This window comes from Vitis vinifera, chromosome 2 (genome assembly GCF_030704535.1).
Source record: "Vitis vinifera cultivar Pinot Noir 40024 chromosome 2, ASM3070453v1".
NCBI lineage: Eukaryota > Viridiplantae > Streptophyta > Magnoliopsida > Vitales > Vitaceae > Vitis > Vitis vinifera.
In genome coordinates this window covers 6,380,305-6,402,903 of record NC_081806.1, presented here as the reverse complement: position 1 = coordinate 6,402,903, position 22,599 = coordinate 6,380,305, and the positions used below count along the sequence as shown (strand labels likewise).

General features: G+C 29.0%; 1 protein-coding gene across 1 annotated transcript; it reads right to left on the bottom strand.

Annotated features, from left to right (window-relative positions):
- Window positions 1-3,156: 3,156 nt before the first annotated feature.
- On the bottom strand, window positions 3,157-12,035 carry LOC100262620 (GATA transcription factor 26-like). The gene is made up of 8 exons (XM_059733997.1): window positions 11,222-12,035; window positions 7,958-8,329; window positions 6,701-7,133; window positions 6,291-6,363; window positions 5,603-5,706; window positions 4,813-4,999; window positions 4,613-4,727; window positions 3,157-3,821 (listed from the first exon to the last, which is right to left on the bottom strand). The coding sequence occupies exons 1-8, from the start codon at window positions 11,259-11,261 to the stop codon at window positions 3,517-3,519; spliced, it is 1,629 nt and encodes a 542-aa protein (XP_059589980.1). The 5' UTR covers window positions 11,262-12,035; the 3' UTR covers window positions 3,157-3,516.
- Between the last annotated feature and the right edge of the window lie 10,564 nt (window positions 12,036-22,599).

Sequence of the window (22,599 nt, the reverse complement as noted above, 5' to 3'; positions counted from 1 at the left end):
TAAAATGTCTTTACGTGAATTATAAGTTTCAATAGTAAAGTAGTTTAGAATCAATGATTTTAGGAGCAAAATTGTCAACATAACTAATACATTAGCGTGGTCTTTCCTTTTAGCAATTTTGGGACAAAACATAAAATTATAATAAATCCTCCAAAACTCTTATACTTAAGTTCATTATTCTCACTTACCCGAGTTCTCACTAAAAATACACCCAAAAACTAACAACTCAGCTATCATTGCTATGATCTCCAGAAACACCAAAAACAGAAAAAAAAAAAAAAAAAAAAAAATGGAGAACAATTGTTCTCTTAAAACTGAAAAAAACAATCAAAACATTTTTTCTTGTTTTCTAAAAATAGCAACCAAACAGATCCTAAGTATTTGCATGGTTCTATCATACTAGGTTAATGATTGGTGCCTAAATATGTGTTTGTATAGAGGATAAAAAAACATATTTCAAATAAGACTAAAAGCTCTTATAATCCCCGCCTATCAGCTTCCTTGTGCCTTATGAGTTTACTAGCCCGTTGACTCGCACACATGTCAGACTCCTTGGAATCTTCTATTCTTCACAATAACAACCAATCACTTAAAGCACACTCAAACAAGGAAAAAAATCCATTAAACACATAGTACATAAGGAGACAAATAAAAAAATTCCAATAAAAAATTCTAACAATGCATATATCTCTTCCAATAAATAAATAATGTTTATATATAGTTTGATCTTTTAAAATGTGTTGGAGTTCTACCCCAAATATACTGTATCAACTAATAGCTTATTGAATCAAGGAAGAGTACTTAGGAAAAATCTTCCAAAAAAAAAAAAGATTATAAAGCTAAGAGTTGTTTCTAAGATGATTAATGAATGTAACTAAATTTTTTAGAGGAATAGGAGAAATTTAATGAATAAAAATAAACTTTTATCAATGATGAAAAGTGATAAAGCTCAAGATTCTATTGGTATCTTTGTTCTTGGCCTAGTTTGAGCTTTAATACACACTTTTACCTAATCATCTTCTCTTATCAATACAATACATGGATCTTTTACTTCCTTTTATTGAATAAAAAAGATAAAAAATAAAAAATAGAAATAAAAATTTTAAAAATTGAGGATTTTGTTTATGCTTCTTTGAAACCTATAACTTTTTATTTTTTATTTTTTTTAATAAATATTAGCATACCTTGTAAGCTATGGTTGTAAGTCTCAATCTTTTCCTTCCAATGAAAATGAGAACTCCCCAAGGAAGAAGAAAGAGAAAATATTGAGGATTAGAGTTTGGATGAAAGGAACATAATTTAAGTCTATTTGTAATTTTATATATTTATTTCTTTAAAAAAAATTACGAAGTTAGAGAATTATATGCTAAATGCCTTCAAGGGCCTATGAATAGATCAAGAAATCCTTTAAATTTGGAATTAGTTATAATTGGTGTTTTGTAATCCTTTCATTCATGGTTTTTAAGAAATTAAAACTATGAAAAGTTATTTTAACCTCTTATTAAAAAAAACAAAAAAGAGGTTACTCGGATATCAAATGATAAGTCAGTCCATTTATTTATACTTTGGTTTCATTTATTTATAGATTTATCCAATGACGTAGATTTCGGATTTTATCATATACTTTTAACAACCTAAATGACGATAAATACTAAATCAGTACACTAATATTTTATTTTAAAAAATTAATTAATATCACATTTGAATTAATATTATAAAAAATATTGTATATTTAAAAAAAATTATAATATTAGATTGTTACTCAAAAATCATGATTTTAACTTTCATTTCTACTCAATAGTGAAGCTAGTAATGCTAAAAATATATTTCTTATTTTAATTTTCTCCACTCTCAAAGAAGGGAAGTTATAATTTTCTTTCTTCTTTCAGATGTTTAGGTGGGGAATTAAGTAGGGGACTTGTAAATTGCTTCCCAAATTTTCAAGGTGTTCACACAACTTTTCAAGGTGTTCATACAAAGCAAGTATTTTTACCTTTTCAAAATTTTAACACAACTTTAATTTTATTTCACCAAAATATTATTTTATCTTTATAATTTTCAATACTTAAGTTTTTTTTTTTTTGACATAGAAGTGATGAGCAAGTATAGGCTAAAGTGAGAGTGAACCTTGATCCTGAAAGTAGATATCCTTGTATTCCCATGGTTATCCACTTATGGGATGCTGTGTAGAATATGGGCACAAATACATCTTTAACCCTTCCCCACTCAGAATATATTCACTTCCACATTGGATCCAGATATCCACCCTCCACTTTTAAACAGATGGGGCAGAATCCCAATAATTCTATAGGATTATCTGGATCCATGCCTCATTTAATATTCATGTTTACCATGCTTCCAATGAATAAAACAATAACAATTAATGAAAATTAATTAAAAGCATTTTTGAAAGTGATTCCAAAGGGGATTTTGGGTTCATATCCAAACACCCAGTGCTCTAAATATGCCCAATTTTATTTCATTTGCAGTTGATTAAAATAAAGTTGAAATAAAAAGTAAGGCCAACAGATCATTCACATGGCTTTCTTGACTTTGTCATCCTTTCTATCTACTAGATTGGTATGGGATGTGAAATTTGAAAGAGTCCTTACCGTTCATTTCACCAAACAGCAATCCCATTAGTGCAGAAATTGTGAAAATATCATCATTCAGGGGAAAGTCAGTGGCAATGGATGAAACTTCCAAGGCACCAGACTTTGGTTTCAAGAATGATTAAAAGAAAAGAAAATCTAGAATTGTACCACCTTGTCAATCCAACTTTTTCCTCTTTCAACCTTACTTTCTTTCATTTTCTTCATCTTCAACCTAGTAATCTCCTTCAAGAAAACACCATTCTTCTTCTCACTGAGGACACTGTCTCCATAATAATCAAACACCCATTTGATTATAATATATATATATATATATATATATATATATATATATATATATATATATATTTAAATACTTCACAGAACAGGTGGGCAGACAAAATCTTATCATTGTGAAACAATCTACCAATTCAACTATGCAGGAATCCCTCAAAAAAGGATATAGAAAGACATAGGTGTCAACTTCTTTCACATGCATCCCACATCCCACAATTTATTTCTTTTCTTTCCTTTATTTTTTCCTGGTTGAGAAGAAACCAAAAGGTAAATCCAAAAAACCATTAAAGCAAGCCAATATAAGAGTGTTACAAAGTTGTTTTGCAATGAAAAAGGAAAAGAAAGAAAACTAAATTGCATACAAAACTCTGCAACTTACCATCTCTTCTGCATTTTGAGCTATATATTACAACCTTTTGTCAACCTATACAAAAAGCCCACCCACATCATCTCCTTAGCATTCTAAGTTCAATATAGGTCAAGGAAAAAAAGAGCAACCATCAAACCTCATTCACATTAACTCCTTTTTTGTGTTTTCGGCATGCAAAATATGTGGACCCATAATGGGTTTTTGGCAGAAGAAATACCTACATAGCCCTAAGGATTAAAGTAGTGTTTAACATCATTGTCAGGGACGCAAAAGATGTGGGTATGCTGAGCTACTACTAGTGCTTTGCAGTTGGGTGCCAAAGCCCGAACCTGGATGAAGGAGCTCTGCCTGTGGGAATGAGTTGTTGGATGGCACATCCAGCAGTAGATCATGATCAGAAATTTCATCACCAAAGGTGAATGAATCCAGCTCAAGAGAGCCACCATCAGGAGGCAAGGCAAATAGACTTCTAGGACTGAAGCTAGAGCCTTCATTGTCTATATGCTCCTTTTCTACTGCCTTCATAATCACCCTTCTGGGGCTCTTCATCGTAGTTCTTGCTTCTGAAAGACACAAGATATTTCTTGAGAACAATTGTAACGTACCATATATATAATCACAGCAGGCATGATTGATATACTATGTACAAAGTCAAGTAACAAATCGGCTTGTTCATTAATTCTAATGTAAGACAGTTGCTTGTTAGCAACCATCATCAACCCCTTGAAAGGCTTGAAAACTACAAGAATTTCAACTTCGTGCTGCAGCTGTGCAATACAAAAAGATAAAACAACAATGTCTTTCTAGTATTATGAGAATTTGTTATTCAATTATCAGTCCAACAGTTTGATACATGCCAAAAAATGTTGTTTGGCTACACATGCAAGTGTCAATCAATATTTCCTAAACTGACATTAAAAATGCATATTAACAGTATTCCTGGGAAACAGATCAAATGACAAATTATCAGGATTGTGTACGTCTAGCAATTCTAAGCCTCCTAGAATGGTGCAAAAGAAAGGCAAAAAGTTCAGGGAGATATAGAAAAGAACTTTAACATGTGCAGTATCAAGTATAAGAAATTGTTTGGCTACACTTCTAATTTCACAAATCTGTAACTAGAAATCACAGCTGAGGTTGGAAGCAGATAGGTTTTACCCCCCTTCAGTTGTATATTTACTAAATAAGGCATGCCATAATCATTAGGTTGAGGAGTGCCCTAAGCATTGGAAGCTCTTATTTTTGCTTCCCCTTTATTTTTATTTTTTTATCTACTAGCTGTTCTTCTAGTTTCAACAGAAATTTACAAGCTCTGAGTCATTCAATCTCTTACAGTGAAAGAAAAACGCCTGACCTGAAAAATTTTGATTTTGGGCATCACGAGATCTCTTGGCATTTGCAAAATTACTTGCTGCAATGGCCTTAGGTTCTCCCGCAACTACAGACACTCCAGTACTATTCTTACATTTCTGCAGCCAGAGAAATTGTAAATTCATTTTCCAAAGACAATCATAGTTAACTTTTTCATGACATGATCAAGAAATGAATTCAAACCTTAAGTAAATTATAGTGTTCCACCCATTTGGATTTTTCAGAATTCAACAATGCAAGCCTCTGCAAAGTCTTACAGTCTTCAGCTTTCACCCCTGGGAAAGAGATATCAAAGACCCCTTCCCCAAGCAGCTGCTGGAAGAAAGAAAGGCTTTCCTTGAACTGAGGGCTGTCGAACATGCTTTTAAGACTGCAGAAGAAACAACAAAGGTAATATGTTAATGTTGGGTCCTGCATCAACTTCTTTAAAATCCTCTATTATCTATGGTAAAGATATGAGATGCACTATGCACATATGGATTATGGAATTTTAAGTCGCTCCTTTTCAAAAAGTTACATGCAAGAACTAGAATTAAAAAACAATAGGAATTAGAATTTCATAGACATTAGCATTAAAGACCATTTAGAACCACATGAAAATGAAAGAGAAATTAAAAATAAAGAAATCCATTTTTATACATGGTATTTGAATAAGTTCTTTGGGTAGCAGGTGTTGTTGTTCAAGCTCCCATTAAAAATTTGGATGATGATTTGGTTCTTCCCAATGACTTAATCAAAGATGGATTTTTAAGCTCAAACATTGCCAAAAAGGGGATGACTACACTTCCATGTGGGTTAGGAACAGCCTTAACATTGATGTGATTTATCTCGTCATGTAAGTTTGCCCAACGGATATCCTATGAAATGCAGCATACCTAATTGCAACAAAATGTTCCAACTTTTCATATGATACAATATTCTCTGGGCTTAACCAAACAAAAAATAAATAATACATGAAAAGCAAAAAACCAACCTGTCAGGAAGTTTGGCAGTATCCTCTGAAGGTAGATACTTCAGTAACTGCAGCTGCTCTTCATTTGTCAAATGTCCAACAAACTCCTCGAAGTTAACTACATCCTACACCAAATATGGATAGGTCAGTAATCATGATAAGCACTCAATAATTTTAGGAAGAAAAATGTCCAAGGACATGCTCCTGGTAACAACAAATTTGAGATTTAGGACGAATGGGCACTAGGGATGATAAGGAATTGGCCTCATGCAAGAAGTTTGGAGGTTATTCAAAGAACTTCAATATTAACTTAAATGCTTGGTAATTCATGATTTTATGAATAAAAAGTATATGTTGTCATTCTGGAATGTTTCCAGATAATTCAGGATTTTATGAATAATTTGGAAATCATTTGCAATATTTCTAAATAATTCATCATTTATGAGGTTCATGATAAAGTAGGTTCCATATGCCTTTTTTTTTTAAAAAAAAAATGTGATTCAGAACGTTTTAATATAGGTGAAAATTATTATTCTCTGTATGATAAGGAAAAAACTTCATACATGTGAAGAACTCTCTCATCATGACACTGACTAGAGGCACACTGAGAACCTAATTACAGAAATGTAAAATTAGAAGAAGACATCATGTTTTGAAGGAATTGCCCTCTACAATGCAATTAAACAGATAGTATATGAATGCAACTTACTTTTAGATCTATGGAACGCAGAGGTGAATTATGATTTGCTAGGATTTGCAATTTTTCGTGCTGAGACTTGTCCCTGCAATTCCAACAACAGAAAAATTAAGGATGCAAAGCAGAAACATTATCCAACAACCCACTATTGTCCAACCCATGTTTCATACTAATGCTGGATTTCCATGTCAGACAGTCCTATTTTTACTGATTGAACCTGTCCAGGACATTGTATCCATGTTTGTTAACTACACTCACATTTGTACTACAGTTCATTTCATTTTACATGTTCAGAGATTGCCGTGTTAACCATTGACACTGAATTTACCCCTGGTTCCTTGTTACATAATCAGCTACAATATGCAAGTCCTAAAGGGAATTTTGTGTTATTCGTGGTCAAAACTAATGTGGGAAGGAGTTACCTCTTTGTTTGCTCTTGTTGCATCCCCAGTCCAGCAGGCTTCTTCATCTTTTCAAGCCCAGGACTTGGAAAATTGATGCCCTTATTGTTTGTATTTACAGGAAGGGCGCCAATGCGTGAATAAACCTCATTTACCAGGTATGATTTGTTATCAACTGAAAGAGAGCTAGCTTCAGATTCCTCTTCTCGACCTATTGCACTTGGATGCCTGATAAGAACACTTCCATGTCCTATTTCAACAGAGACCATTGGTGTCTCACTCTCAAAAAGCAAATCCTCTTCAGACGATCCAGAGAAGTACGAAGATTGCTGTTCATGCAAAATCGTACATAAATCCTTTGTTAGCTTCTCGACTGAAGATGGCTTTGGACGATTCACACATGTCCTCTTCCTTGAAGGTACCATTGTATCCCACACAATGGATTGGGAAGGACCTGTATGATAAAAGAAAAGGCCCAATTGAAAGCAACTTAATAGTCAGCAAACACTGAAATAGCATAAGGATGAAACATTTTCTATATAGCTTTGTAAAATGAAGCCAGTACCTTTAATATAAATCCACAGGTGTTTAAGAACTAAAAATGCTCAAGCAGAATGACTAAATCTATAGAAATATACCATCCAATCAAAATAAAAATATATATAGCAAAAATAACCCACATCAAGACCTGAAGGGTGCACTGAGATTTTTTTCTTTTTTGTTGAATTACAACCAGATCATTTGGGCTCCATTTGTTTCTAAGAAAAATAAAGTCATGAAAATGGTGTGTATCAATACAATTGAGTGAGGCATCCAATGCCCTGATTTTTTTCTTCTCTTTCCAATAGGAACCCACCATTCTGATGATGGTGTTAGTTTGATATATTATTGAAGTATTGCACAATAACCATATGTGTATAGCAGCCAATATCCTAAATAATGTCATCCATAAAAGCTAAAGGAAGCCATTTCTCTTTATTTTGAAATAGCACATGAGTCATTATTAACAAGATGCTACTCAATTTAAACTTTATAGTAATGTTGGGTTTTTTGAGCATTTCTAAATCAAAATATTTCAATTCTGAAGACCCTATTTATGAATTTCCAGTCGCAATTTAAAATTGGCAATGGAATATGAAACTCTTTCATTGTATCCAATATATTTCCAATTGGGTTCACCCGTCAATGTAACAAAGCAGATCCCCTATGACTAATCAAAATAGAGGGGGAAACAAGAAACTATCTTTAGGTGAAGGTTAATTATAGCAAGTGTCCAACCTGTCAAATCACTTGCATCTGCACTGCCAAACTGTGCACAGCTCTCAGAGTTAGATATGGCAGACCCAGAACTTGATCTGTTACTTGTATCTTCATCTATAGCCTTCCGGGAACCTTGGCTATAATCAGAGGCAACACCATTAACCACCACATTATCTTGATTTTGCTTTCTCTTGAGCAGCTTCACTTCTTTGTTTTTGTTAATAGATATGCTCTTCACTCTGGAAACCCTGTAGTCCTCAGCATCATCACCATCTACCCTTGCATGTAGAGGGGTATAGTTTTCAAGGGTTCCTTTTGTCCTCCATCGGGATCCACAGGCATTGCAGAGTACTGGCTTCTCTGGAGGCCCATTGCGCCAAAGCGGGGTGTCTATTACAATGATTGGTAATCAGCAATCCATATGCATTAAATAATTCATGAAGAAAAATGATTAAGGACACAATTCAGATGACAAGAAGAACTGCTTTTCTGAAACTTAATGTCATTCGCACAAATAATAATAGCCACAATTAGAAGTGAAAGGCTTGAAAGAAAAAGGCATCATCTAAAAGCACACCACTGCCAACCCATTAGCACAAAGTTTAGTCTATCCTCTTTATAACAAAGTCCAAGCAATCAAATTAAAAGGACATTAAGAGTGCGTTTGGGAGTTCTAGAAAACGTTTCTAGCATTTCTAATATTTAAATGATAAAAAATTTCAAGTATTAGAAAGATTAAAAATGTTTTCTAGAATCACTACCAAACGGACTCTAAATTTCATGTAAAGATGTTTCCAATTGCATGACATCATTTTGGATTAACCATCACCAAATGAAAATGCACATCATGCATTTCCACCAAATCTAAATGTGAAATGGAGCATATTCACTAGCAATGCATGATCAGTAACATTTTATTATTCAATGTGTTTCTTTGTTATAGAATACAAATATAAAGCAACTCTTCATGATACAAAACATACAACACCCAATCAATTGTGACTAATACTGTGGACATTGCTCAAGCCTCCCAAACCACATGTAGACTCTAGTGGGTTACTGATAATGCCCTCTGTAGAACTCAAATACATTGCAAACTTGGTACTACAGCGACTAGATGGCAACTTGTGCTTGAGCCGAAGCTCAGACCGGTGATGAAGGTAACATTGAGCTCAGAGCAAGTTCATGCATAAAAATGTTGTTATGAAATACCACATAAGAAGCCACAGTAAGAGGCTCTTAACTGGTAATAGGACCAGAATCAAGTTTAGAAGTAGATGCCAATTGAAAAAGTGGATGCGAAGTTTTCTAGTAAGTCTTACTTGCAAGGATTTTTCAGAACCAGAAATACATTTGAATAACACATGGAGCATTTTGATTAATAGTTAGTTAGAATGCAACCAGTCAGTATTCTTTTCACTCCTTTCAGCACTTAATAAAACTGCCCTCACAAAAAACAGAGTAAAACATTAGAAGAACCAACTATGAATTTATAGACAAGTGCATTTAGTGAAAAAAGTAGTGAATTCTTCATGGAAGCAGTGCCACAGAGAGAAAGCAAAGGATAAATAAAGGAAATCAGGTTCAGGGTTGGAATCAGTGGCATAAGTCCTAGATGAACAGAAAACAACTAGGTGATAGTTTCTCTAATGGCATGGGCGATAATGGAGATTATCATATTGATACATCAGCTGAAACCCGACCAATAACAATAAGGTTACAACAAGCAGCATCAACCATGTTTACAAACAAATCAGAAGGAATTAGCATTATCCTTCAGATTGTCCAGGTCCTGGGGAGTTTCCTTGAAACAGCACCATTTTTCAGTGCTTAGTAAGAGAAGCAAGTCAGAAATCCTGAATTTCTCTCTACCAAATCTATTTGGCCATGAAATCTTTGCCTCTCTCTGACTTCTGAGCTCAAGACAGAAGAAGGCACACTAGAACCTCAGAACCATTAGTAATGGACAATCGCAAATCGTTCCCCTCCCCCAAAAACTAAAATGCAAGAGAAATAAAGACACTATAGGAATTGAATGATCACTTGACCACTTCAAGTTGCTGCAAATGGGACACATGTAACACATTGACAAAGAATTGGAAAGAACTTAGCTGAATTCAGTTGAGTAGTTGAAGTTGCAGCAAACTAAGGAAAGTTTTAAAAATATTTTGGAGATGACAATATGACCTGGGAGTTTAAACAAAATGCACTACCAACTAGCCTTTAAAACCCTGTTGGAAAGAAGAATGAATGGTGCAATGTTTTGGGTGCTAATAACTACTTCAATTGGCTGCTAAGACCCTTTCTGAAATTAAGCACCACAGTCCGGAGATAAAAGCAATGAAACAATTCCCATCAACAGAGATTGAGGATATAAATTAGAATGAGAACTTTCAACTGAGCAAGAGCAATATTGGAATGTAGAGAAACCTAATAGCATTGGTGTAAGATTAATTCTCTCTCAACCATAAGCCAAGAGAAAACAATTTGAGAGGAAAAACATGTGTAGGCAAATTCAAGAGGTCACTCTGAGCCAGCAAATATTTCAGCAATAATTAAGACTGAGAGAATGGTTGTTTAGCTGTAGTTCTAGCCAGAAAATAGTCCATTATAGTAAGATATGAGCAAGCAATCTAGCAAGAACTCAATGGAAGACATAAAGGAATTGAAACTTGGGTATTGCAAAAAGTACATTTTTCAGTGAAATCATCAAATTAGGAAGGGGGAAAAATATGGTTTGACTCAATAATAGAATTCGTTTCAAGAAGAAACAACTCAAAATCAATGAAAACAGAAGAGGAACCAAAGGATAGGCCCTCTAATTTCCCAGTTCTCAACAAACACAACCTCAATTTCTACTGGTGACACAAATTACAAAGTAGTCAAAGAAGAATTCACGGCAAACACAAAAGGTTGTGAAAACCCCAAAAATAAGAAACCCCAATTAGTTTCAGTAACAAATTCAAGCCAGCACATATATTCAAAGGAAGAAGAACCCTTGTAGTTCTTCTATCCACCAATAATCAATAAATTCACGAAAAGGGGGTAAATATTCCATCAGAATATAGAGATATATACACATATTTCATTTTTTTCCGTTTCTTTTCTTCCCTTTTCATATGCAACCAGTTTTCGGGTATTCTCTTCCATACTAACTGATTAAGAACATAAAACAATTCACAGAATATTTATTAGAGAAAAAAAAAATCAGAAAAAAAAAAAGGACTCACTTTCTTGAATATTCAAAATTTTAAAAGGAAATTTGAAGAAACAAAAACTCACTTGTTACACCACAGTGATAGCAAGGTCCATGCTTGCCCATGTCTCTCTTTTTTCTTTAATCCAAAGAAAATAAATTGAAAGAAAATTCAAAAAAAGAACCCAAAAAAAAAAGGAAAAAGGAAAAATAACCAGTTTCTTGACAAAAATAAAATAAAATAAAAAAAACTAAAAGCTGAACTAGAAAATGAAAATTTGGGAAAATAGGATTGTTCTCTTCAACCCCTTTATAGCAAAAACTGGTGCAGAGAAACCCAGATAAAGTTTGCAGAAGAAAGCAAAACCCAAGAAGACCCAGAAGAGTTTTGTGTCTTAAAGTCCAAGAAAATCACATAAACTATGCAAAAATCAAGAAAAATGAAGAGATTGAGAAGGGATTGCAGCTGGGAATCTGTACAATCCAATGGAAAAAAAAGGAAAGACCATTGGAGGAATCTAATAAATGGTTGGGAAAAGGGAAGGTGAAATGGGGGTGGTGGTGTGTTGTGTGTATGTATGACCTCTTGTTGTTGTATTGTATATGAAGTAAATGTTTCAGCTTTCTTTGCTTTATTTTTTGGTTTTATTCAAAGATTTCTATTCCTTTTTTTCCATCAAATAAATAATTTTTTTTTCATCTATAATGGACCTCATGGGTATAGGAATATTATTCCCCATATCCTGTTGACTATGGACTCTTCTCCTTTACCCACACAATTTTTCAAAACCCCAAAAATTAATTTCTCAAAAACAAAAATTTTGCCTTTAAAATTTCACAATCTATAAAGAAAAAAAAAAAAAAAGTGTGGGAATGGGCAGAGAGAACAAGAAGGAAAGGAGAAGGAAACAAAGAGGGTGTTTGGCTTCTTTTTTTTATTTTTTTTCATTTTCATCCAAAAAAAAATTATTTATTTATTTATTTCCCATTCGTATGAGATGAGTCATGATGTTGATAAATATTAAGTGGATATCTTTGTAAAAAAAACTATATGCTAAAGTCACCTTAGATTGTGACTACCAGTGATCACAGCCCCTTTCACCACTCCTGATCTTGCTTCATGACCTTTTTTCTGTGGACCCCATCAGAAGGCTTATTTCAATTGGACTGTGATGGAGGGTTCTGTGACCGACCGTGATGCTATAATGGCCTTGTTGGAAAAGTTGAACTAAAAAAGCAGCACCATGAAAGGGAAGATTAAAATTTTCTTCTATTAAATCATTTTTCCAAAATTATATTATATCTTTTTCAAAATATGAAAAATTTTCAATTAATTAAATTTTTATATTTTCTATTAAAATATAAAAATCAAGATTTGACCCCGAAAAGGGTGTGGTCAAAGTAAAAAAATCTTCAGTCCTAAAATCAAACGGTGGATGGGGTTCATGATGACAAACTATTCAAATCCGATGGCTAAAAATAATCTACTATTGGGGTTCACGAAAGAGGATGGGTCAATAGTCCAAAAGTCACCCTATGCAGCAAGACTTTTATTATGATAAGCATCACGGACTTTTTCAATCGGATGCATCATAGCATCCCCGCCGTCCATTTTATCAATAAATTCTTCAGATGAGTCAAATCAGAAATATTCATTTGTGGTCCAACCATCCTGACCGTTTGATTTGCATACTTTCCTTAAACCCTTTCTAGAAATTGACTGAACAGGGAATTAAAAAATGCTGATGAATGACGGTCGGTATGGATTTCATCATACCACGTGGACGGCTAAAAAATAGCTGAAAAAAATTAACTAGTCAGTGTTGGTGGTGGGTCCCATTCAGAACTCATAACTGCTGTCCTTTGATCGACCAGTTCCCTTCCTCTCATCTTCTTTATAGTAAAGTCTCCTTTAAAGGGAAATACGCGGTGTGATCCACTCACACAGTAATTTTCCCAACTTAAACAAAATATGCCGTTTAATGGAGCACTTAAAAATGATAATTGAGACCATGTGCTTAACGGGTCCTACGTAAGCCTAACAATGGAAATTAGGTTTCTGATCATCACTGCCACGTGTATGGCTAAAATGGTAGGGTCCATGGTTGGCTTTAGGTGCCCAGACAGAGGAAAGTAGTCTAATTTGTTGGTTGAAAAGAAATAATAAATAATAATAGAGAAGCCGTCTTTACTAGGGCAGGAGGACCTAATCTTCGGTATAACCAATGACCATTTTTCAATTTTTATTTATTTATTTTTATAAAATTCCTGATCTCAATCATGTCAAAACATCCAAAATGCCCTCATACAATTATGAAATTCCCAACTCACCCCCTTCACCAACAACCCCATATTGCAAGTTTTACTATGGTGTTTACACTTAAACCAATCCAATCCCATCCAACCCAACCCAACCCACCATTTGGGTGAACATGTGTACTAATTTGGCAAAGTTGGCCCTCCATTGGATCAAACCATGACCTAAAATCCAACAGTTCAGATCGACAGACATACATCAAAATTATGTTTAATAAATAAATATTTGATTAGGCTATAATGGAACCAAATTAGGGCACATTGGAGATGGGTTTGTGGGGTCATGGGAACAAAAAAAATTTGAAGCCAAAAGGGGGCATATGTTAGGTGGATAGATGCATCTAGCTAGTATTCATACTTTGCCTAATTTTATTTTCTTTTGTTTTAGCCTTTAGGTGAGTAATGTGATTTTCATGTGTGTACACAATGAAAAGAGAGAGAGAGAGAGAGAGAGAGAGAGAGAGAGAGAGAGAGAGAGTTAAAGGTATAGCAAATGGTAGAATGATGTATCAAAGTGTTCAAGTGGGCACATGAATGATAGGGATGAGACCCCATTTTATGTATTTCACCCAAATTTTGAGTCAAAGCCAAAGTGATTTCTTTGGCACTATCTTTCAATTGATAAATTTGGAACGTGAGAGGCATAGCTTCTTCCCTTCCATGTTCCACTAGAGATTTCTTATGTATTTGCCCAATAATAATATAAGTTAGAGTGATATTGGAAAATTTTAAAATATTTCATTTCATACTTCTTCAAATGCATATTTTGTGAGAAAATACAAAATATGCTTTTATTTTACCATATTATTAAATTAATTTTAAATTTTGTTGCTTTAAATTAATTTTGCCTTTAAAACCAATTATTAAGTTTGTTTATCATACATCTTATAATCTAACACCACATCAACAATATTGTTGTGTTTTATTTATTTATTAAAATTTTGATTAAAAATAAAGAAAATAAAGAAAATAAAATGTGTTGATTTTTGGAGAAAAAAAAAATCCACAAATGATTTGATGTTAAACAAGAAGAATATGAATTATGTTTCATGATACTTATTTGAAATAATTCAAAAGTTGGGTGTCTATATCCAAATAATGTATGCCCTCATTATATATATATATATATATTTACCACAAAAAAAAAGAGACAAATTCCATATGATTTTGGGGACAACTCTCATCTTACACACTTTTTCATAATCAATAGTAATAATCAAGTATTGGTGCATGTATAACCTTTTTTCAATAATAGTCTTCTCCCAAATTATTCAAATGGTAAAAAGGAAAAAGAAATAATAACAAAAAACAATAATAGTAAAGTGTCTTTCAAAATAAAATAAATACAAATCCACTAAATGAAATTGGATTTTTTTTTCTATAATATTAGTAAAATACCCTTAAAAATATACCTAAAATGTTGTGCTCAAACTTTAATGAAAATTTTTTAATATCAAATTATTTTTAATAGGCTAATAATCATAAATTTGCTCTTATTTAGGTTATTTTCAATACAAAATATATTGTATCATTAAATAATCTTGTTTTCAGTACCAATCATTGTGTTAATACCATTGAAAATGGATACTTATATTAGGTTTGATTCTAGAAAATTTAAGAAAAAATATCGAAGAAAAAAAGTAAAGAGGAAACACCTGAAAAAAAGGAGAAAACGATGAAAAATAAAAATAGCTTTAAAGTTAATAAATTACCTTCATATATGTTTTTAAACTCATTTTATTTATTTTTATTATATAAAAATTAAATAATTTAAGAATACTTAAGTTCAAAAGTTTTATCTTTCTAAAAATAAAAAAATAGTAATAATTATAACATAAAATATAACAATTCTTATAAACTCATCTTTAAAAGATAATGATTTTTTAAAAATTGAGGTATTTAAATTTTAAATTTTTTTAAAATAGAAGATAAATTCATACTTTTTATGTAAGAATATTATATTTCCCACACAACTTAGTATATTTTTTGTTTTTAAAAATTAAAATTGAAATCATATTTGATTTTTTATATATATTTTTCATTATAAGTCAATTATAAAAAAAATCATTTTCCTTTTTTTTTTCTTTAATACTTTTCAAGAACCAAATATAATATTAATATTTGATGAACTAAAGAAAAGCTAATAACGGTTTAATTTATTTGAAGTTTTTAATAACCTTCAAATAATACTTTTTCTTTAATAAATTATTATTAAAAAAATGATTGTGACAGATTTAAATCAAATCCCAAATTCCCAATAGACTCTAATTCAATTTTCAACTCTTAATTTTACCTTATTTTATTTTTATTGGAGAGAAATCCATTCTCATGTACAATTGGGAGGTCACTTTCTTTCTCTTTTCCATTGTTGGATCAATTCTTTTTGGACAGGGTTTGTTTGTATCAATTTAATGCATTTCAATCAATAGACCAATTATGAATAAATCAAACAGACACCTAATACAAACAAAAAAATGGGAAATATATTTAATAATAGAAATTATTTTTTTCATGCACACGTTCAAACTTATTTTATTTTAATCCTTTAAAATATATATATATATATATTTAAGAAGTTTTGAAGACACCCTAAAATGTTTTCCACACCTATTAATTTATTAATTTTTAAAACCATGTGTTGTTGTTTTTTTTTTCTTAAATGGAAAAAAAAAAAATCATGAATGGGCTTTAACTATGTGAAAAAAAATCCTCCATTAATTTTTATTACTTAATAATTTATATTAAAACAATTGAATCGGAAGTACAACTTAGGTGAGTTCAATCCATCCAACCCGAACCCAAACTCATCCCAATTTTTTGGTAGAGTTAGGCAACTCCTTTTGAATTGAGTTGGGTTTGGGAAAAAAAAAACCTTCCGTATTAAATTCGGCTTAGGCTTAATTAGAATGTTGGATACCCTAAATCCAACCACTAATTGAATATTTATTGACAATATTTATATATACTTATAATTTATACTATTTTATATAATATATTGGGTTGACATCCTTTCAAATGGTTTTAAAAGAAAAAAAAATACATTTAATTATATTATATATTACTTTATTGTTTTAAAAATATATTCTTTTCATTATTTTTTCTATTTAAATTTTGTATAAATGTACAAAATATAAAGTTAAAGAGTTTTCACATGTGGGTTCAACTCAATCCATCTAAATTTAACTCATACAATTTGAATAATTCATATAACAAATATGTAACTTGATCAGTTCAAACCTAATTTAAACTTAACCCGAGCTTGAAGAAAAAGGAAAAAAAAAAAATCGACTTGAGCCAAGCATTTGGATCAAAGGTCAAGTTGGACTAGGATTTGAATTGAATATTTATTAGTTTAGTTTAGAAATCGCAACCTGATTTACAGGTCAAGTTGGATTAAAGCCCTCAATTTGCCTAACTTTTATATATATAAGGACATGGATGACATTATCATAAATCCAATGTACAAATTTTTTATTATTATTATTTTCAAATAAAAATAAGCTATAATAATTTCTTATTTTGTAAATATTTAAATATCTCATTAATTTCTTGATCCTCAAGTAGTTAATAATAATTGGATATATAAAATCATATCATTTCAATATTTCCTATCAAAAAAAAAAAAGGTCAATATCTAGAATTATAGCATTGAAATACTTTTAAGTTATCGAGTATTCATCTTGCCTTGTATTCAGTTTTACATTTCTTTTTACTTAAACTAAGAGAGTTAGAAGCGGAAGAAAAATATAAAATATTGGAATTAAATAAAGGAAAAATAATTAATTTATAGTGAAATTATGTTTTTTTTAAAGAAAAAAAATTCTTGTACAGTGTCTAATTTTTACTTTATAAAAATTTTATAAATTTAATTTATAATAATATGAAATCAAATAGAAGTTAAGTCATATTAAAAAAATACAAAAAATAAATTTACAATTATGAATAAGTTAAAGATAAATAATTATGAAACAATTTTTTTTCTTTTTATTCTAGTGAAACAAAAATTACTATAAGATAAAAATAATTTTAATATTCATTTTTAATACAATTCAAATAATTACTTTAATTATTATTATTTTTTAAATTTCCCATTTGGCCATAATTTTTTATGCTTGGTTTTTAAAAAATATTTTTAAGTTAAAGAACAAAAAATAGTTTTTTCGTGTTTTATAAAAATAATGGTATTTGGAAAATTTAAAAAATAAATAAAAACAAAGAACAAAAAAACTTGTTTGTATAAGTTGTTTTTAAAAATATTTTTTATATTTTGATTTTTTAAATTCAATTTATATAATCTTAATTAAATTTTATTGTAATCTTATTGAAAATTAAAATAATTTTGTATTTATAAATAAATTAAAAAATAAATAGTCTTTAGTAAAACATGAATAATAATATTATAATAAAATCATAAATTATATTTTTAATAAAAAATATACTATTTTATTATATGTTAGAAACATAAAGATATTGATATACTCTTCTTCTTTTTGGTTAAAAATGAATAATAATAATTGTTAATAGTATTTTATTTAAAATAAATAATGAATAAAGTTTAACTTTTTTAACTTGTAAATGAGCCAAATTTTTTATTATATACACGTATAAGTGGATTTTCATTCATTAATATGAAAATATATGGAAAAAAACCTCAAATTATTTAAATTAGTGTTATTTTTATCTATTTAAAAATAATTTGAAATACATGCATTTTTTAACTAGTCATCCAATTATTCCTCAAAATACCCATTTGACTTATCATGTTATTAATATCAACTGACAACTAGACTTTTCCACGTAGATATTAAGACTTTTTTTTTTTCCTGAGAATAAACAAACATCTCATAGCAAAAAATGAGGAAGTTTGAAGAGTATGGATATTAAAAGTAGTGAAACTCTAATGGATTGTAGATGAGTTTAAGTTTTGATGGGAATAAAGTTTATGGTTTTTTTCCATGGTCTCTTTAAAAAAAAATTTTCATTAAAGCGATGTCTTAACTCATTTCTCCTATGGAATGTTTGTTGATGGAGAGAAGGAAAAAAAACTACCTAGGGGATGTTTGTTTCTAGGAAAAAAATCTTTAATAATAATAATAATAAATATCTAAAAGGAAGGAAAATATCTATGTAAGGAAGTTTAGTTGTCAATTGATGTCGATGACATAATAAGTCAAATGGGCATTTTGGGGAATAATTGAATGACTTATTAAAAAGTACATATATTTCAAATTATTTTTAAATAAATGGAGAGAATACAAATTTAAAAAATTTTCATATATTTTTTTTCCATATATTTTCATATTAATGAATCAAAACCCATTTTCCCCAAGAGTAAAGTCATGACTTATGATTTATCAGTTTTACTCTATTATTTTTTTAGTGATTAGATCTATTTTTGAATTTGAAATTATTTTAAAAAAAATTTAAACTCATTAATAAATTTAATAAAAAGTGTCACTTGATTTGAAGTACATTTTTCTAGTGGGAAAATCTATAAAAACATAATTATGTACATAAAAGAAATAATAGAGTCATTGTAAATCAATTTTTATCCATAAATTTATAGTATTAATGAGCTTATTATTTGGATTTTAAATTATTTTTAAAAATTATTACACTTGTTAATGAATCCAAATCATTAAGTCTTATTTAATTTGAAATTCATTTACCAAGTGAAAAAAAAATCAAGAAAAAATGATTCTATATAAAAGAGAAACAGTAGAGTTATTTTAAACTAATTTTTGTTCATAAATTTATGATATTAACAAGTTTATTATTTGAGTTTTAAATTAATTTTACAAATTAATAGACTTATTAACAAATCCAACATATTAAGTCTTGTTTAACTTGGAATTAATTTGTCTAGTGAAAAAAATCGAAAAACAATGATTGTAGAAGATAAATAATAGAGTTATTCTATACCCATTTTTGTCCATATGTGTATGTATGCGTGTATGTTTAAAAATTGATGAAAACAACTTATACTTGTTCTCTAAAATTTGTTTTCCATTTCACCTTATTTTTATAAATTAAAAACATTATAAGAATTTCATCAAGGGGTATTTTTGTCTTTAAAAAGTTATTAAAAAAAAATTGATATTCAAAAAGATTAATGTAAAAAAACAAATAACAAAGAGGAGTGGATTAAACCTTTAAAATTATTCAGAGAATTAAAAATAAGATAATAAATTCATTAAAAATAAAGACTAAGCATTAAAATTTATTTAAAGAAATAAAATTAGGATAATAATAATAATAATAATAAAAGAGATCAATACATAGAAGTGATACATTTCAAATCAAGACTAAAATTTTACATAATTTTGTTTTTTAAATTTATTTGTTAGTTTTAGTTTTTAAACAAGAAAAGGATAACCATTAGAGTTTTCCAATATAGTAAATAAATTTTTATGGAAGATTTATTTTGTGGTTATTTTTTTAAAAATATATTAGGACCCTATTTGGTCATTTTTTTTATATTTGTTTTAAAAAATTGTTTTTAACTTAAAGAACAAAAAACAGTTTTTTAGTGTTTTATAAAAACGAGGGTATTTGACAAGCTGTTTTTGAAAACAAATTTTAACAACAAAAAACAAAAAACTTATTTGAATAAGTTGATTTTTTTTTTTAAATTGTTTTGATTTTGCAAAAACAATGTAAATTTATTTTATATAATATTAATTAAATTTTGTTGTAGTCTTATTGAAAATGAAAATATTTTTTAATTATAAATAAATTAAAGAATAAATAGGTATTCATAAATCATAAATAATTATTATAATAAAATCATTAATTATATCTTCTTTTTACAAAAATATACTATTTTAGTATATGTTAGACTATAACATCTTCATAATTTTTTTTTTATTAAAAATGAATAATAATAATATTAATAATATTTTATTTAAAATAAATAACAAATAATGTTTAACTTTTTTAACATGTAAATAAGTCAAGATTTTCATTATATGTATACATTTAGTACTCAATTATGAACATAATAGTCTAAAATATTTTTATTTAATTTGTAATTAATTGGATCAATTTTTTTTAATTCCAAATCATTCTTAAAAATTATAAGTAAACAATTTATATTATCAATTATATCTTACTTAATTTATAATTTATTTACCTAATAAAAAAAATCTAAAAAATATAGTTGAGTATATAGAAGAAATAGTAAAGTCATGACTAACAAAGATCTATTATTTTCTTGAGTTCTAAATTATTTTTAAAAATTCTTAAATCCATTAATAAATTCAATAGAAAGTGTTACTTGATTTGCAACTCATTTTTCAAGTGAGAAAATTTATAAATAGTTATGTGCATAAAAGAAGTAATAGAGTCATTGTGAAGTAATTATATCTATAAATTTATGGTATTAATGAATTTATTATTTGAGTTTCAAATTATTTTTAAAAATTATTAAACCCATTAATGGACCGAATGCATTAAGTCTTATTTAATTTGAAGTTGATTTGTTTAGTGAGAAATTTGACAAATAATCATTCTATGTAAAATAAAAACAATAGTCATTTTAGATCAATTTTTGTCCAATATTAATGAGTTTATATTTGAGTTTTAAATTATTTTTAAAACTATTAAAGTCATTAATGAATCTAACATATTAAGTCTTGTCTAATTTAAAGTTGATTTGTCTGTTTTTTTAATTACATGATCAAATAGACTCTTATTTTTGCTCAAAACTCAAAAACACTTTCTTCAACAAAATATTTGTAATATTCAATTATATTATATAAATATAATAGATAAGTGTTCTACTAACTCAATGTGAATCATAGCCTAAAACCCACCAAACATCAAATGAACCTAGAAATAAAAACTCTTACCTAAGTTTGGTTATTGAAAAATTTGAGGAAAATTGCAAGTTGCATATAATGGAGATGAAAATAATAAAAAATAGATTTAAACTTAGTAAATCATATACAATTTTAAAATAGATAAAATTTTAAATTAATTTTAAGTATATATGAATTTCTTTCATTGTTTTTATAATGAACAAAACATTAGATTTTTTAATACAAATTTTTCCTTTTTCTAAGGCTATGTTTGGTTCCCAATATACCAAAAAAAGAAAAAGGAAAAAAACAAAACAATTTTTTTTTTCATGTTTTGTTTACATGAAAAATATAAAATAAAATATAATTAAAACTAATTAGAAATTATATCTTCTTAAATTATTTAATATATATATATATATAAAATAATTTCAAAAACTATATAAAATAATTTGTTAACTTTAAATCTTTTTACTTTATTTTATTTTGTTTTGTTTTCCTTGTTTGATTTTTTTTTTTTCACATTTTCCTTTAATTTTTTCAATAACCGAACACTTCGGTTATTTTAAAAAAATTGAGAGAACTACAAGGAATGAAAGAAAATTGGAAGAAGTGAAATGATAGAAAAAATAAAAATTAATTTTATATGTTATTTTAAATTTATTTTATATTTTTAACATTGTTTTTATAAAAATTCAATAATTTAAAAATAAATAAATAAAATTTAGTTTAATCATTTTTCCAAACATAATAAAAAGTTATTACGGAGAGTATTTTATAAATTCTCCCCAAAATTATCAAAAACCTGTCAATCACCAAGGAAAATAAGCATCATGGTCATAGGGTTTTCAAATTTGGTAAAAGCAAAAACAATGATTGTGTTTGTGTGAATGCAAACATAGAAGTCGGGGCGTGAGTGGGCAAATCTTCGGTCCAAAGAGGTGCATGCACGAGTCCTTGTGCTTCACCCAATTCTAAACCACATACCCAAAAAAGGCCGAGTGCCATTTGGGGATTTTTGATTGGTGGGTTTTGGGTACCAAATTTCAGAGAAGACGAGTGAGAACCATGAGATGCCACCCACCCTCATCAGCTGACTAAGCCCATTCACCTGCGCCTTCGTTGCATCATGGTTCATGCCACTCCACCTACCTAACCCATGACCTTCCCCACTTCCATTACTTAATGCCCAAGCTTTTTATTTTTATTTTTTTAAGCGTTTGTAAACATCCATAGCTTAAAAGTCATACGCGTTTTAAAAAATTATCTCGAGAATAATTTAATTTAAAAGCTTAAGTATACAGGTAAAGAAGGTAAAATGACACAGATTTAAAAATTATTAGATAAAT

Bases quoted from the DNA above. Each gene is read 5' to 3' on its own strand.
- LOC100262620 (XM_059733997.1), bottom strand. From the start codon at position 11,261: ATGGGCAAGCATGGACCTTGCTATCACTGTGGTGTAACAA. The intron at 4,728-4,812 runs GTTTGAATTCAT...CTCTGGCTGCAG, and splicing joins AACACTATAATTTACTTAAG to AAATGTAAGAATAGTACTGG. The intron at 3,822-4,612 runs GTCAGGCGTTTT...TGTGTCTTTCAG, and splicing joins CCAAAATCAAAATTTTTCAG to AAGCAAGAACTACGATGAAG.